Here is a 14,050-nt window from a genome sequence, read left to right as displayed (position 1 = left end):
AGGGAAGTCATGTAGCCACCGCAAATCGCGTGGTGGTGGGTGGGGTGGGGTGAGGTGGGGGTGGGGGGGTTTACGAGAGATCTGAACCTTCCGACCTCGCCGATTCGACCTCACCGTCAAGGATCGAACCGATGTTCTTGATGCCTAGTCAAGATCTGATCGAGAGTGTCGCTTTGGGGGAAACGGAGGAGGATCAGGGATGGTTTGAAGTCAGATTTGTTGTTTGCGGACGGAGCAGGTAAAGAGCAGGACGCCGCTACAAGTAACAGTAGAGATGCGATTAAGTAAACATAACACTTGGAGGATGGCTTCTTGGAGCCAAGACTCATAAGCTGATATGCACCCCGCATGAACAACAAATTCAAAACCAAACAAAGAAAACTGATTTTTCTTTTTTGGGTACCAAAGATGATTGAGTGTGCTAGAAGCCCGCAAGTTTTTGTGGTGAAGTGACATTTGAGGAGCTCCAGACAAAAGATAATCAAGTATGCAAGGAGCATGCAAAATTTCATGAACAAATGACATTTGAAGAGTTTGTGAAAGAAAATTCAGCTATGAAGAGACTTCTAAAAAAAGACATTTTGGAGACTTTTTTTGTCTACATCTTACCACGAAAGTTTGCATGCTCGGAAAAAACAGATTTATTTGATTTTAATTTTTTTAAAGCTTGTTACTGTTCACGAGGTAGTAGATCATCCCGGGCTCATCTTGTCATATTCAGAACTTTGAAGTAGCGTGCTGCTTTGAGCACGATCCACTATTGCCAGGTTGATTCTCAACCGTTGGATGGGAGCTGTCTAGACCGTCGGATAACTGAACTGGTTCCAGTGTTCGTTCAGAAATCAGAAGAGGAGATTCAGCTCCTGACATCTGACAATTCGCCGCCCTCTGCATCTGCTACGCCGCGGGGTTGTCTGCTGCCAGATTCGCCGCCGGAACGCCCACCCCGCCAATGCCGGTCACCTCGTTGGCCTCCGGCCCTTCCTCGTCGATTCTTCATGCCAGAAGGTGCCCGACCACGCGCGGACGGCGGCTACGTTATCGGAGCGACCTCCCGGGCGGCACAGCGTGGATGTAGATGGTTTCTTCCCCAACTCCGGCCGGTGACCACGGCATTTCCATCTTCTCATCCGGTAGGCTGCCGCCGACAGGTCGTACGCGAATGACCCCCTGTCCCTCCGCCTGCAGCAGTATTGACCTGCTGGTCCTCACCGCCCCAACCCTGCCCAGGTCTGAATTCCGAGTGGCGCCGCATTATTTTCTGTGTTGGTAATAGTTAGGTTAAATTAGCATCGTCATTTAGTTCTTTGTACAATTGGCACTATCGATGTGGTGGATCGTATTTCTTGTAGCAGGTTTAGTGGTCGTATTTTGTTTATTTTAATAGCAATCCTTTTAATTCTCAGATCCATGTCGTTTATGCACTGCCACATTGGTTCATCTATTTTCTAGATTATCCTGAGGTTTATGTAAGATCAGCATTTCTAACTTTCTAAGCACTTTTTATCAGTATAATATTGCAGCATTTATGTTTGCTAATTCTATCCTTGTTCATTGCAGCATTACTATTCCATTAAGCTCACACCTGGTGTCTCCACCATCTTATAATTGCAGGTGTGTTCACCTCATCTGGTATAACATTAGCATCCCAGTTAGAGTTAGTTGACCATGCACTTTTCGGTTCTATTTGCTGATGCAACATACTGTCAGTTTTCTAATCAAGGTACCTATCATTTCCTACATTGCAGATGTATAATCTTTTTCCTTTGTGGAGATTGCTGATATTAAGTTTGTCACTCCGCAAAACATTTCTGATCCTAATAAATAATCAGATTATTGTGTTCATAGTTTTGCTTCTCTTAACTAGGATCTGGATGTGGTGCAGGCCAAACACTGCCCGGAAGAGGACGTCAGGGTTGTTATTGACTGGGAGGAGCAGGATGCGGCAGGAGAGGCAGTAAGCACCTCGACGATCGCAGCTGTGACCCAGCTTATTTGATTATCCTTCGTATGTCGCCTAGGTTGATTTGTGGGAATTGACATGCATTGTTCCATTTTACTGATTCATTTGATAAATATATGCAACCATTTGAGTAACCTATTGTTTGTTTTGGTACTACCAGATACTGATTTCCTATTTAATGGGGAATTGCCTATCTATGATCCATGCTAGAATAATTGTTTTCTACTAATGATTGAAATTCGACTGTATGATTTATTCAGGGTCTGAATTTATTTAGATTTGCGAACCCCATACTGCTTTTCGAACAAGGTGTTGATGTCTTCACAAAACTGCTCAGAAAAAAATCAACTATGTGTTCTCTATTAGTGCTTTTGTTGCGGTACAGATCTTTTATGTCTTTGGTTTGCTCCCTCGAATTGTTGAAAAGATGGCGAACCTATTTGTTCCTTCGGATGATACATAAGAACTGATAATGCTAAGTTGTAGCCTTGCAAGATGCATTTTGATGTTCATATGTGGTGCCTGTTTGATGAGAAAAAAATATACAGCAATACATGTGGTGTCTGTTGCTTGTTATAGTTTGGCAAAGAGGGTTTAGGAAGGGGAAATAGCTGCCTGTTATGGCATGGCTTTCATAGTTGGTTATCTGTTGGAAAAGGTTAAACCTGTTTGTTCCTTGCCAGTCTTGAAGATCTTTCGTTGCTTGTGGTCCTTTTCCATAGTTATTTGTCAGATAATATTACAATCTGTTCGTTTTACATGCGTCGATTGATCGTTTAAGGTGGTAATAATAATAAAAAAATGGCATGAAAGGCAAGGATGCAACACAAATGGAAAATTTGATGTCAAACTCGGAAATACATTGTAAGAATTTGCTTTAAGAAATGGTGTGAAAAAAACTGAATATATTCTGCTATTTGTAAATATGTAGGAGAATGATATATACATTTATAGAGTATATGATTCACTAAAGTTAGCAGCGAAATACATAATACATGTTAGTGTGGAAAACAGAAAGGGAAATTAAACTACCTCTACTTGTCCTGCTATTTGCTTTTGTGAATTATGGGTCAAGAATAAAATATATTCATTCATACATTATGTATGTTAAGAAACAAAACTATAAAGCGAGTCACACAATAGTTGCAATATAATCTCAAAGAGTCTTCTTTTCTCCTACATTCTCTAAAGCATTTCATCTTGCTGACACAGGCACCGGGGACAGCGGGGATGAAGCGTCACAAATGTCATCTCTGCTAGTTGTCTCAGAACTGGCTTCTGTGTCCATTGCACTTTCCAAGATCTTCACGACCTGTGACATGGCTGGTCGCTTGGTGCACTCACGCTGCAAGCACCAGACTGCAAGCTTGATTACTTCTATAATCACTGCACGATGTAACTGAACGTCTTCATTCTGATTCTCCACTATATCCAGGACTTGCCCAATCTTGATTTTCTCTTGCAGTAGGTTAATCAGATTGGTGCTCCCTTCAGGCTTAGTATCATCCAGTATTTTCCTCCGGCTCACGATTTCCAGCACAACAACACCAAAGCTGTAGATATCGGCCTTTTCAGTAATTGTTGATGTCAACCACTCTGGTGCTAAGTAGCCCCTTGTTCCTCTAACTTTGGTCATGACTTGGCTTTGATCCCTATCAATGAGCTTTGCTAAACCAAAATCAGATATCTTTGCATTAAACTTGTCATCAAGGAGGATATTTCCAGGCTTGATATCAAGGTGAACAATCTTCTGTCGGCATTCTTCATGAAGATAGGCTAAGCCCTTGGCAACGTCAAGGATAATCCTGTATCGAGATGTCCAACTGAGTGAATCACTTTGATTTTTTCTGAAGATCCATTTATCCAGAGAACCATTGCTCATGTGCTCATAAACGAGGAGCCTATGCAATTTGTCAGAGCAGTAACCTATCAATCTAACAAGATTTATATGATGAATGCTGCCAATTGTCATGACTTCGGCCATGAATTCTTCCTTCCCATGTCCAATGTCCTGCAAGCATTTAACGGCAATTTTGACACTTCCAAGCTTTCCTTCATATACTGGACCAAATCCTCCTTGCCCAAGCTTTTTGCTGAAGTTATTTGTTGCTTCTTTCAGCTGTTTGTAGGAGAACCGTGTTGGCATCCCAGGAATCCCTTTAAATGGATCGTCCTCTTGCATCCTCTTTGCCATTGCTCTTTTGATGAAGAGAAGGAGCACACAGATGAGCACTACTAGAACAGGAACACCAACATGGTAAGCAGTTGCATTCAAACCTTTACTCGACGGTGGTGGAGGTAACATCTGCACTTTGATGTATGCAGATAAATTATATCCAATGGTTCCTGGTTCATAATGCATAAGTGAAAAAATCTTTGGCATCAGATAACAAGAACCATAGGAGTCATTTTGTTGTCGGAAGAAGACAGCTTTGCATGAACAGGCCTTCAAGCATGCGCTCATGCAGCTCTCTTCATCAGTAGTCCAATCATGTGCAAAATTGAAATATGTGACATCTGGGAGAGGCAAAAGCCGTTGATGCTGGATCAAGTCACAAGACAGTGGAGTTGCTGGGAAACAGCCCAGATTAGGTTGTCGGTTATCCAGCTGACGGAAAAGTATGTCTCCAGAATTTCCAGTTGGGCAACTACATTGTCCCTCTGAACAAATCCCATACTCTCCACACACTGTTGGATATGCACATTCCTCTGGATCCACATTCAGAACATCAGCCAAATACTTCCATGAGAGACCGTTCCAGCCATAAAGCCGCAGGTGCCCGTCTTCCTCGAGACTCATGAGCTGTGCTGAAGATGGCCATGGCAGTGATATATTGAATAACTTGATGCGTGTGCTGCTTAAGCTGGCAAATGCTGAGAGGCTGCCTCGTAACAAGGAAATGTAGGCAGTGCCATTCTTTGCTTCATCAGAGGAAATGTTCATCTTTGATTGAACAACTGCATCGGTGACATTAAATCTTTTCTGATAGTAAGACTGCGGAGTATCTGCATCGACGAAAGCATAGAGGCCATGGTCAAGCACGGTGAGGTAGAACTGACCTTGAGTCAAGTTTGAGGAAGCTGAAGTAAGCCTCTTCCCTTGCCTCAGCGACTGCCCAATAAGGAGCGTGTCGGTAGGGTGCTCGAATGACTCCCACACCGTCTTCCCCATCACATCGAAGAGGATCAGATTCCCAGTATCAGCAAGATTCACGCCGACGATGGGGCCACGCAATGTGTTTGTGGACCAGACCAGCGAGCCATCAAAGTCTCGGAGTATGAGATTGCCGTCCTTGGTGAGCTGGACGGACGCATTCTCCTTCACCGGATGGTGCCTGTTGGCCGCCCACACGACCCTCAGTGTGGCCGTGGTGTTGGCTGGGGCGCTGGTGCTGGAACCGCCAATGGACACGGAGAAGACCGCGAAGAGGAAAGCGCCGTCGCAGGGAGCAGCGCAGATGAAGCCGCAGGCGAAGGACGGGGCATACCCGGCGGGGTTTTGCCTGACGAGGATGGCCCTGATCGTCGAGCCGTCGGCGTATGTGGCATTGTAGGGGATGGTGGCGTTGTTGTTGGTCCAGTGGGAAGGAACGTTGGAGATGGGGCTCGGATAATCGACGGACCAAGCTTGGGAGGAGGGGGGGATGGATAGCGCGAAGAGGAGGAACAGCAGCATGGTTTCGCACCAAGACATGGCTGCTGGATTGTGAGTTCTTGGATGGAAGATTGTGTGATCTTTGGGTCTGAGCAATGGAAGATTGTGGAGGTAACCTGAGGGAGAGGGACAAGGAGTTTAGAGATTGTTTGAGGGATACGTTGCACAATGATAGCGCCCGCGTACCGGGTTATAGAATTGGACAGTTGATGTTTTTCCTGAGGGCTGGACGTTAGTCATGTAAAGCACTAGCTTTGAGATAACTTGAAGAAACAAGGGTCATGCAGAGCACTCATGGAGGGTCAACGTAGTACTTCCTCGCCGACAGACACGGCGAGTGGGTCGCACGCACGTATCATACCAGCAGTGTCATCATTGGTATACTTCTATTCAAGTACTCCACGGTCCACCCACACGCCCCAAATATGCGTCAGTATCACCTGCGCGCCTGAAAGTGAAAGTTCTAGTGGTAACGCTACGTACCGGCACATCTTTCGTCGTCGGTCTCCGCGTCAAGATTGGTGCCGTGGTTTGCTGCATAAAGGCTGCGAAACGTTTGTTGGGACGGTTTTGGTTTTAGTTTAGAGGTAATATCATCACGAGTCATAAAACTTGCTCTGAATGTTCAGTTTGATATTAAAACTTTAAAAATACGAATTTATGGTCACTCAACTTGCGTTCTCATGCAAATACGGTCACAAAGTGCGTATGCAGGCGTATCCGCCGCTTGCGTGGCGCGCCACGCGTGCATGGCCCCACTGTCAGACTGTGGGTTGTGGAGGCGCTAGGTGTGACGACATTTTTGCAGAAAAGATTCAAAAATAATCGTGATGTCAGGTATCGGACCAGCAACATGTTCAAACTTGTCACGCGAGCTAACCACGCACACAAGCATTCCTTTCCAGTCTAATAATGAAATGAATACTGTATTATATTGGTCAACCCAACAAATAATATATTTTTGGCGGGACAACCATAAAATTACTCGAATTCAAAAAAAAACTGATTTATCTGAAAGAATTTTTGAGGGTGAGCCAAAAAAAACATTTTAAAATTCTTAATTGTTCATGTGTCTAAGGAGGAACACATAATTTTATATGTTGGCAACAACGACTACTTGTATCCAACATTATTTTCTCGATGCCTATTTTTTTCTCAGGGCGCGTTAGAAAAATCGGCTTCTAGGTAATCTCAGAAACTTCGTATTTTTTTCGCCCGAATTTATTCAAACAAATTCAAATTCAATTTTTTTGGCATTACAATATATAAAACTGAACCTAGAAAACAACAAGCCTATGCACGATTTCAATGGTTAGTATTGCACATCTGCTAGGTGACCCCAACTTGTGAGTTTGAGTAAATATCAGCTAAAATTACAAAAACTTATTGATGGAGACCATTGGAATCGATCACGTGACCATGGAGCTATGCAGTGCATTGTATGATTATGTGCATACAAAATTTTATTTGATACAGTTCTGGGTGTTTAAATTCATAAATACATTTGAAATTTTGGCACGAGGTTTAGTGACCACGGGGATTTCTCAGACCAGAATGAAAAATCCTGCTAATATCTTCGACGTTTTTTTAATTCGAATTTCATTTAAAACTTTGAGATTTTCGGAGAACCGGCATTTTCGGTCGCACCAAAAAAACATAATCGAGAAAAAACTGCTTTCATTATAAATTATTGTTTGCCTCTGTTTTAACTTGAGAATCTGCTTAGTGTGTTGGTTGGCAGAAGGCATGCTCGTACATGAGCTAGTGAGTTCGTGCCCCGAAAGCTGTTTTTTTTTAATTGACAACGTGAGTGTATATGTAAAAAAGAACATGCACACGTAGCACTCTGTTGTGCCGGTCACTAACAGTGGCCATAGCAACGTTGGCATGCCATGTAAGCGCAACATATGTCTAGATACAGACGAAGTGACCGTATTTGCATGCAGGGACAAGTTGAATGACCATAATTCTGTATTTTAAAGTTTTAGCACTAAATTGAATATCAAGCGCAAGTTCTATGACTTTCGGAGATAATTAGCTCTTTAGTTTAACATCATTCACCTGTGTAGCCGAAGGATTAGTTTTTTTTAGGTTACACCGTAGGATTAGTTTATTTTCAATGGTTTAGTGGCTAGGTTGTTGATCGCTCACAATATATAAACAGGTGCTACTTTTCGGGTCGGCCCATTAGAGCCTATGAGTGGTAGCAGCGAACAATTTGAAAAATCATTTCTCACTGGTTTTTATGTTTTTTCTCTGTTTTATATATTTTTTATTTTTTATGTATTTTTTATTTAAAATTTTGAATATCTTTATGCGGTATTTATTTATTTTTCGTTTCCTTTTTGTTCCATTATTTTTTATTTACTTTTTTGTTACCATTTTCATATGAGTTACATTTGTGCCCTTAATTGGAACTCACTACTCAAATTTGCCCCTAATTTCAAAGTGTGCTCAAATTTGCCCCTCTTCCGTTAGGTGCGGTTATAGAAATGCCCTTCCTTACATTTTCCATCTGGTCAAAGGTCTTCTATACGCCTTTGACCAGATGGAAAATGTACGAAAGGGCATTTCTATAACCGCACTTAACGGAAGAGGGGCAAATTTGAGCACACTTCGGAATTAGGGGTAAATGTGAGTTGGTGGTTCGAGTTAGGGGCTGAAATGTAAATGACCCTTTTCATATTTACTTTTACCTTTTTGTGATTATTTTTATGTGTTATTTTTTTATAATTATTTACTAAACTAACTTGAAAACATGACATTGAGACCCGTCTTTTATGTGTTATCATTTTTTTGTTAAAACATCTTTTTCGAATTATTCAAATGGGTTGTAACTGTGCCGGGGTTCCAACTGCAAGTTTTCAAGTCAGGGAGCAACTGCAAGTCTTCAAATAGGATTGTAAGTGTAAGTTTTTAACTTGGGTTGTAACTGCAGATTTCAAAGTGGGGTTAGAACTGCAAGATTCTAAGTGGGGTTGCAACTGCAAGCTTTTTAAGTGCGATTGCAACTGCAAGTCTTCAAATAGGGTAATAACTGTAAGTTTTCAAGTTGGGTCCAACTGTGAGATTTCAAAGTGGGGTCGCAACTGAATCAGGTCGCAACTACAAGTTTCAAACTACGGTTGCAACTACAAGGTTTCAAGTGGGGACGCAACTGCAAGTTTTTAAGTGGAGTCGCAACTGCATATTTTTCAAATGGGGTCGCAACTCTATGTATCAAGTTGGCCCGTAATTTTTTTATTTTTCTCTAAATATTTTTACTACTTTGTTTCTACAAAAAAGCAAATTAATATAAATAGGGTGCAATACTTCTATCAGACATGATAGTTCGTAGTCAAAGTAGCTAAAGGTAACCAGCCATTTACTCGCAAAAGGGGTAACCGGCCATTCAACAAGGTTGTGGAATGCGACACGCTGCAACAACACCAGATAAAGAATATTGGGCTAGGTAGTGCGAGGTACAAAACAACAATAGGAAAAATTGACATGTCAACCCAACATACAAACAGGCTAACTACAAAATACAATGACATCATATGAATGAGACCAAATTAAATCTTAGCCAGCTGAGTTCTAGGCCCTCCCTTGTTGGAAATATGCATGCAATACACATTGACATGCACAATTTTTTGTCAAATGATTGTCAGGGAAGAAAAAGAGAGTGCAGAGACGAGCGGTGGGGTGCATGCACACAAAGACTCTACAAACAGAAGAGTTATGTTTTATTTTGTTGTGCAATTTTAAAATTCCTCATAACTTTTGAACCACATTCCCATTTTTAATTATGTTTTTACATATTTGAATTTAGATCGACAAGATCTTTAAGCAAGACCAATCTTTGATATGACTAGTTTGAATTTCCAATCATATTTCAGTTTCACTCTATTCAAAACAAAGATTTCAACCATTCCAAAGAACTGGTTTCACTCGTTTCAATAAACCGGTTTCACTCATTCCAACATACTGGTTTCACTCATTTCAAAGAATTGGTTTTGGTCATTTCAGAAAAATGATTACAATCATTTCAATCAATAGCCAGGTTTCAATTGATTCAAACGCTGATTTCACTTATTTCAAAAACTAATTCATTCAATTTTTTGATATTGATGTTTGTGAAATATAATAGATTTCACTTATTTCAAAACACCATCCAAAAGATCCATTTAGTTTTTCAAATGACCCATTTCAGTTTTTCAAGACACCACTTTTTGAGAAAATGTACAAAACACTTTTTTGAAATTAACAAAAAGAAGTTCTTGTAAACCTAATGTGTGAAACTGATTGTTTCACATTTTGTGACACTGGCCTAGTGGTGGAAACGGGCTCATGGCTTCCCACCCACCCAGGTTCAAAGTATGTTACTTGCAATTTGGATTTGTTGCACACCAATTATACTGTAGGGGCCTCCCTTACAGTCTTTCTGTCAAAAAAATAGTCTTCAAAATGCAGGGTCTCAATTCTGGTCCCTCGGGTGACGCAGCCTTAGCATCTGTGAGTATGTGTTTCTGAGGTTTGTAAGCCTGAGCAGTGGCTTCGGCTCACATCATAGAAGTGTCGACCGGTTGATTGGGTGGAAAAGTTGTCGGCTCACTTGGGGCGCAACATCGGCATTGATGGGTACGGGGCCTGATTATGTCCGTTTTTGGAAGTTTTTCTAATTAAATGATCAATTCTCTCCTATATACAAAAGGCAGATCTTTGTCAGTTGCTTGAAAAAACACATACAACTCATCAATTTAACTATAAGCGGGAAATGGGAGATGCCTCCGAACGATGTTGTTGCTGGCCGGATAGGTCGATAGTTGAGTCCCACCCTTGCGTCGCACCTAGTTGATGGCTGCTTGCAAAGAGTATGTCTTCCTTGGCAAACACTATTTGGCGCCTTCAGCGCCGGTTAAAAGCGTTTTAGCCATTCAGTGCACACCTCACGTCCGAGCTGGGTTATCCCATTTACTTTTTTTACTTTCCAACTAAGCTTCCAAAAAGTTGCGGGTGACCGATTCGAACTCGAGACCTCTCAATCCAAAGAGAATGCAACAATGACTAGGACATATGCATGCTTGTGCTTACTAACTCCTTTTTCTTTCATTTTATTCGTTCTTCAGTTCTTGTGAATCGAGTGGTCTCACTTCTTTTTTTTCCTCGTTCCGTTTACTTTTTTTTCTTTTTCTATTTCTATTTTCTGAAATGCGCGAAGTTTTTTCAAATTTGTGATTCTTTCTTCAAAATTTATTAAAAAAAATCAAAATCGATGAATTTTTCAAATTCATGAACTATTTCTTTGAAGTCATTTTTTCCCAAAATCCATGATTTTCTCAAATTTGTGAAATTTTGTCAAATTGATAAACTTTTTTCAAAGTTTGTGAACTTTTTTCGAATTTGATGAACTTTTTTTCAAAACCGATGATCTTATTTCAAATTTGATGAACTTATTTCAAAATCGATGAACCTTAGCAAATTTCGAACTTATTTTTTCAGGTTCATGCACTTTTTTTAAGTTTGTGACCTTTTTTCGAATTCTTTGAACATTTTTGAATTGAAGAATTTTTTTGATTTTTCCTTGGATTTTTTAAAATCGTATTCTATTCAAAACTCAATGGTTGACCAATGAATTGGTCCACTGTCGACCAGTCAACCATTGACTGATAAACCAAATAGGCCCTAGCAAGGGACTGCATCGTGAGTGGTTAATGGGCCACGCCAATGGGCACCATAAGTCCTACCCGGCGTATAAGGCGCCGACTACGACCTCCCATCTTCCTCCACGAGAGCTATGTTACCCACATCAATTCCTACTAGGAATCTCCTAAGGGCAGGCGACCATTAAGCCAGCCCAACACTATAGTGATCTCGAGTTTCTTTTCCTTCTTGTTTTTCCTGGTTTTTCCACTATTTGTACTACGGATTTCCTCGTTTCTTTTGGTTCTTTGGTTTTCTTTTTTCCCCTTTTTTTCTTTCTTCCATTTCATCTTTTTTTTTCAACACAAGTCTACATTTTTCATAAGGGTTGTACATTTTCCATAGATAACAGACACATTTTTGTTGTACTCATTTAACATTTATCACATATTTTTGGAGTATATGATTAACATCGGATGCAAAATATAAAAATATGATTAACATTTTTGCAAAATATATTTTTCCTTGTCTACTTTTTTTCACACGAACATTGTATATATTTTGTATAGATCTAAATATATTTTATATATGTTTAACATTTTTAAATACATAATTTCGTATTACCTCTAAAATTCTTGTTATGAGCATATTCTTTGAATATGTGTTAAAGATTTTTTTTCAAATACATGTTGAATACGATTTTTTAACTATGCAAACATTGTTTACAGTGGATATTTTTTTAAAAATATCACAAACATTTAGTTTGAAGCATATGGTTTTTCTCTCTAAATGTAGTTTACATTTCTGAATGGTACGGAAAAAATTCTTGAAGTACACATTTTTTTTAAATTGCATACCATTTGTTTTTGAAAAATGTCAGTTACAAATTTAGAAACGTGGGAACACTTTTGACATGTTCATTAATTTTTTGAATGGGGCGAACATTGCTTGTACACTGCATTTACATTTTTTTACATTGCATTTACTATTTTTTTTTCAAAATAAAAAAGAAAGAACAAATGGATGACATCATCATGACAACTTCATGATGTCAGCATGGGAGGATCATGTCATAACTGAGCCGGCACACTACCAGGTAGCTGCAGGCGACACCAGCATGCGGCTCGCTACGGCGGCACATAGCCGTGTCCGTCTTTCCTTTCTTCACTGTGAGACCGACAAAAGAAGCACCTTTCCGTTATTGCGCTGTAACCCGCTGGAAATTTTTCAGAAGTAGTTCAATATTTATTGAATACATGTTAAACATTTTTCAGATGCACATTGAAATTTTTTTAAATGCATGTTGAACAGTTTTTTAATACATGTTCAAGTTTTATTTAATACATGGTTACAAATTTTTAAACATATATTTAAAAACATCTTAAAATATCATGAACAGATTTGAAATGTGTGCACATTTTCTTAGATATCATGAACACTATTTGAATTGTCCAAATATTTCTAAAAATGACATGAACAAATTTCTAAATTTCATGAACATATTTTTTAAATGCATGAACATTTTTTAAATGTCGTGAACATAGTTTGAATATTCCGAACAATTTGTACAAATTACGCTGTGGCGGCCATCTCAATCAGATGGCACGTTGCACACGGCCCCCTCGTTGCTCTCCTCCGCTCCTCTTTATCCTTATCTTCTCCCGCCCAACACTTCAACCCCCTCCCCCTCCCCCCACCACACACACAAGTGATCCCCTCCCCTCGTTTCTTCCATCTTTATGTAACGCGCGACGGGATGATGTTGTGAGCACAAACAATGCTGCAAGGGCTAACTACCAGTGCTGCAAGTGCGAGGATGCGGTGCTTCGAGCAATGACGGGTGTTGCTTTGAGCCAGCGGAGGGATTGTGTTTTCTGATTATTGTGATTAGTTAGGAAATATAGGATAGACTAGAAATTATTCTAATTTGTCTTGTATTCCAAGTTGATCATGTACTCCTATAGATATGTCCACAAGGCTCAACCAATAAACATCAATTCCACTAATCTCCCTCTCTATTCCTCTTACATGATATCACCCTAACCCGGATCCAAAACCCTAGCCGCCGTTGCCGCTTTCGCACTTCGCCGCCCTCTGGGTGCTTGATCTTCATGATTGCCACCGGGGGTCGCCCCGCCGTACCTAGGGTTCATCCGCCAGTCCAGTTGATCGGTTGCCCTAAAGAGTCTTTTTCCCGATCCTTTGATCCGGATTTTCTCTCTCTCGCCGATCGTCTTGATCGGTGTTTCTTTTTCGTTTTCCAATCTAAGATTGGTTTGCATCACCCGCCGCCGTCAGTCAACCCTCATGCACCTCTACCCAGCCTTCGGCATTGACTGCACCGGCCTCTTCGACATGGCGGCCTCGCGCGACACGCGACGGCCTGTGACCGTTGTCTACGCGTCCCTCCGCCCACCGCACTGCGACCGCCGTCGTCATCATGGTTGGATCGGTATCCTTCATTAACCTTCATCCTGCTCGGCTGCATCGGGCTGCTGGGCCCTAGAGGCTAGAGCTGCCACACACATGATGCGCCAGCCAGTTGCGTCTGTGCTGCGCCGCTCCGCTCCTCGCTCGGGCGTTGGCCCTTCGCACGTACGTTCGGGTGACGCCTCCGTGGCTCGACCCCTTCATCACCAAGCAGCGTTCCCGACCTCGCGAGCGATCAGATTGGTCACCGCCCATCCGCACTCCGCCCCATCTGCATCGCGCGAGCGACCTAGCCAGTCGTTGGCGCGCGCCTCCGCCGGTTCCTGAAGATCCTCCCTGTGTCACCCTTTCGGGCCGCAGCGCCGCGGCACGCGGTCCAC

At 41.4% G+C, this 14,050-nt stretch overlaps 1 protein-coding gene across 1 annotated transcript; it reads right to left on the bottom strand.

Annotated features, from left to right (window-relative positions):
• Positions 1 to 1,735: 1,735 nt before the first annotated feature.
• LOC120974160 (G-type lectin S-receptor-like serine/threonine-protein kinase SD2-5) lies at positions 1,736 to 6,266 on the bottom strand. The gene has a single exon (XM_040400564.3). The coding sequence runs from the start codon at positions 5,655 to 5,657 to the stop codon at positions 3,159 to 3,161; it is 2,499 nt and encodes an 832-aa protein (XP_040256498.1). The 5' UTR covers positions 5,658 to 6,266; the 3' UTR covers positions 1,736 to 3,158.
• Positions 6,267 to 14,050: the final 7,784 nt, after the last annotated feature.

The sequence above is a fragment of the Aegilops tauschii genome, chromosome 2 (genome assembly GCF_002575655.3).
Source record: "Aegilops tauschii subsp. strangulata cultivar AL8/78 chromosome 2, Aet v6.0, whole genome shotgun sequence".
In the NCBI taxonomy this organism is placed as follows: Eukaryota; Viridiplantae; Streptophyta; class Magnoliopsida; order Poales; family Poaceae; genus Aegilops; species Aegilops tauschii.
The sequence above is the reverse complement of the archived record's forward strand: the minus strand, read 5'-3'. Positions and strand labels throughout refer to the sequence as shown.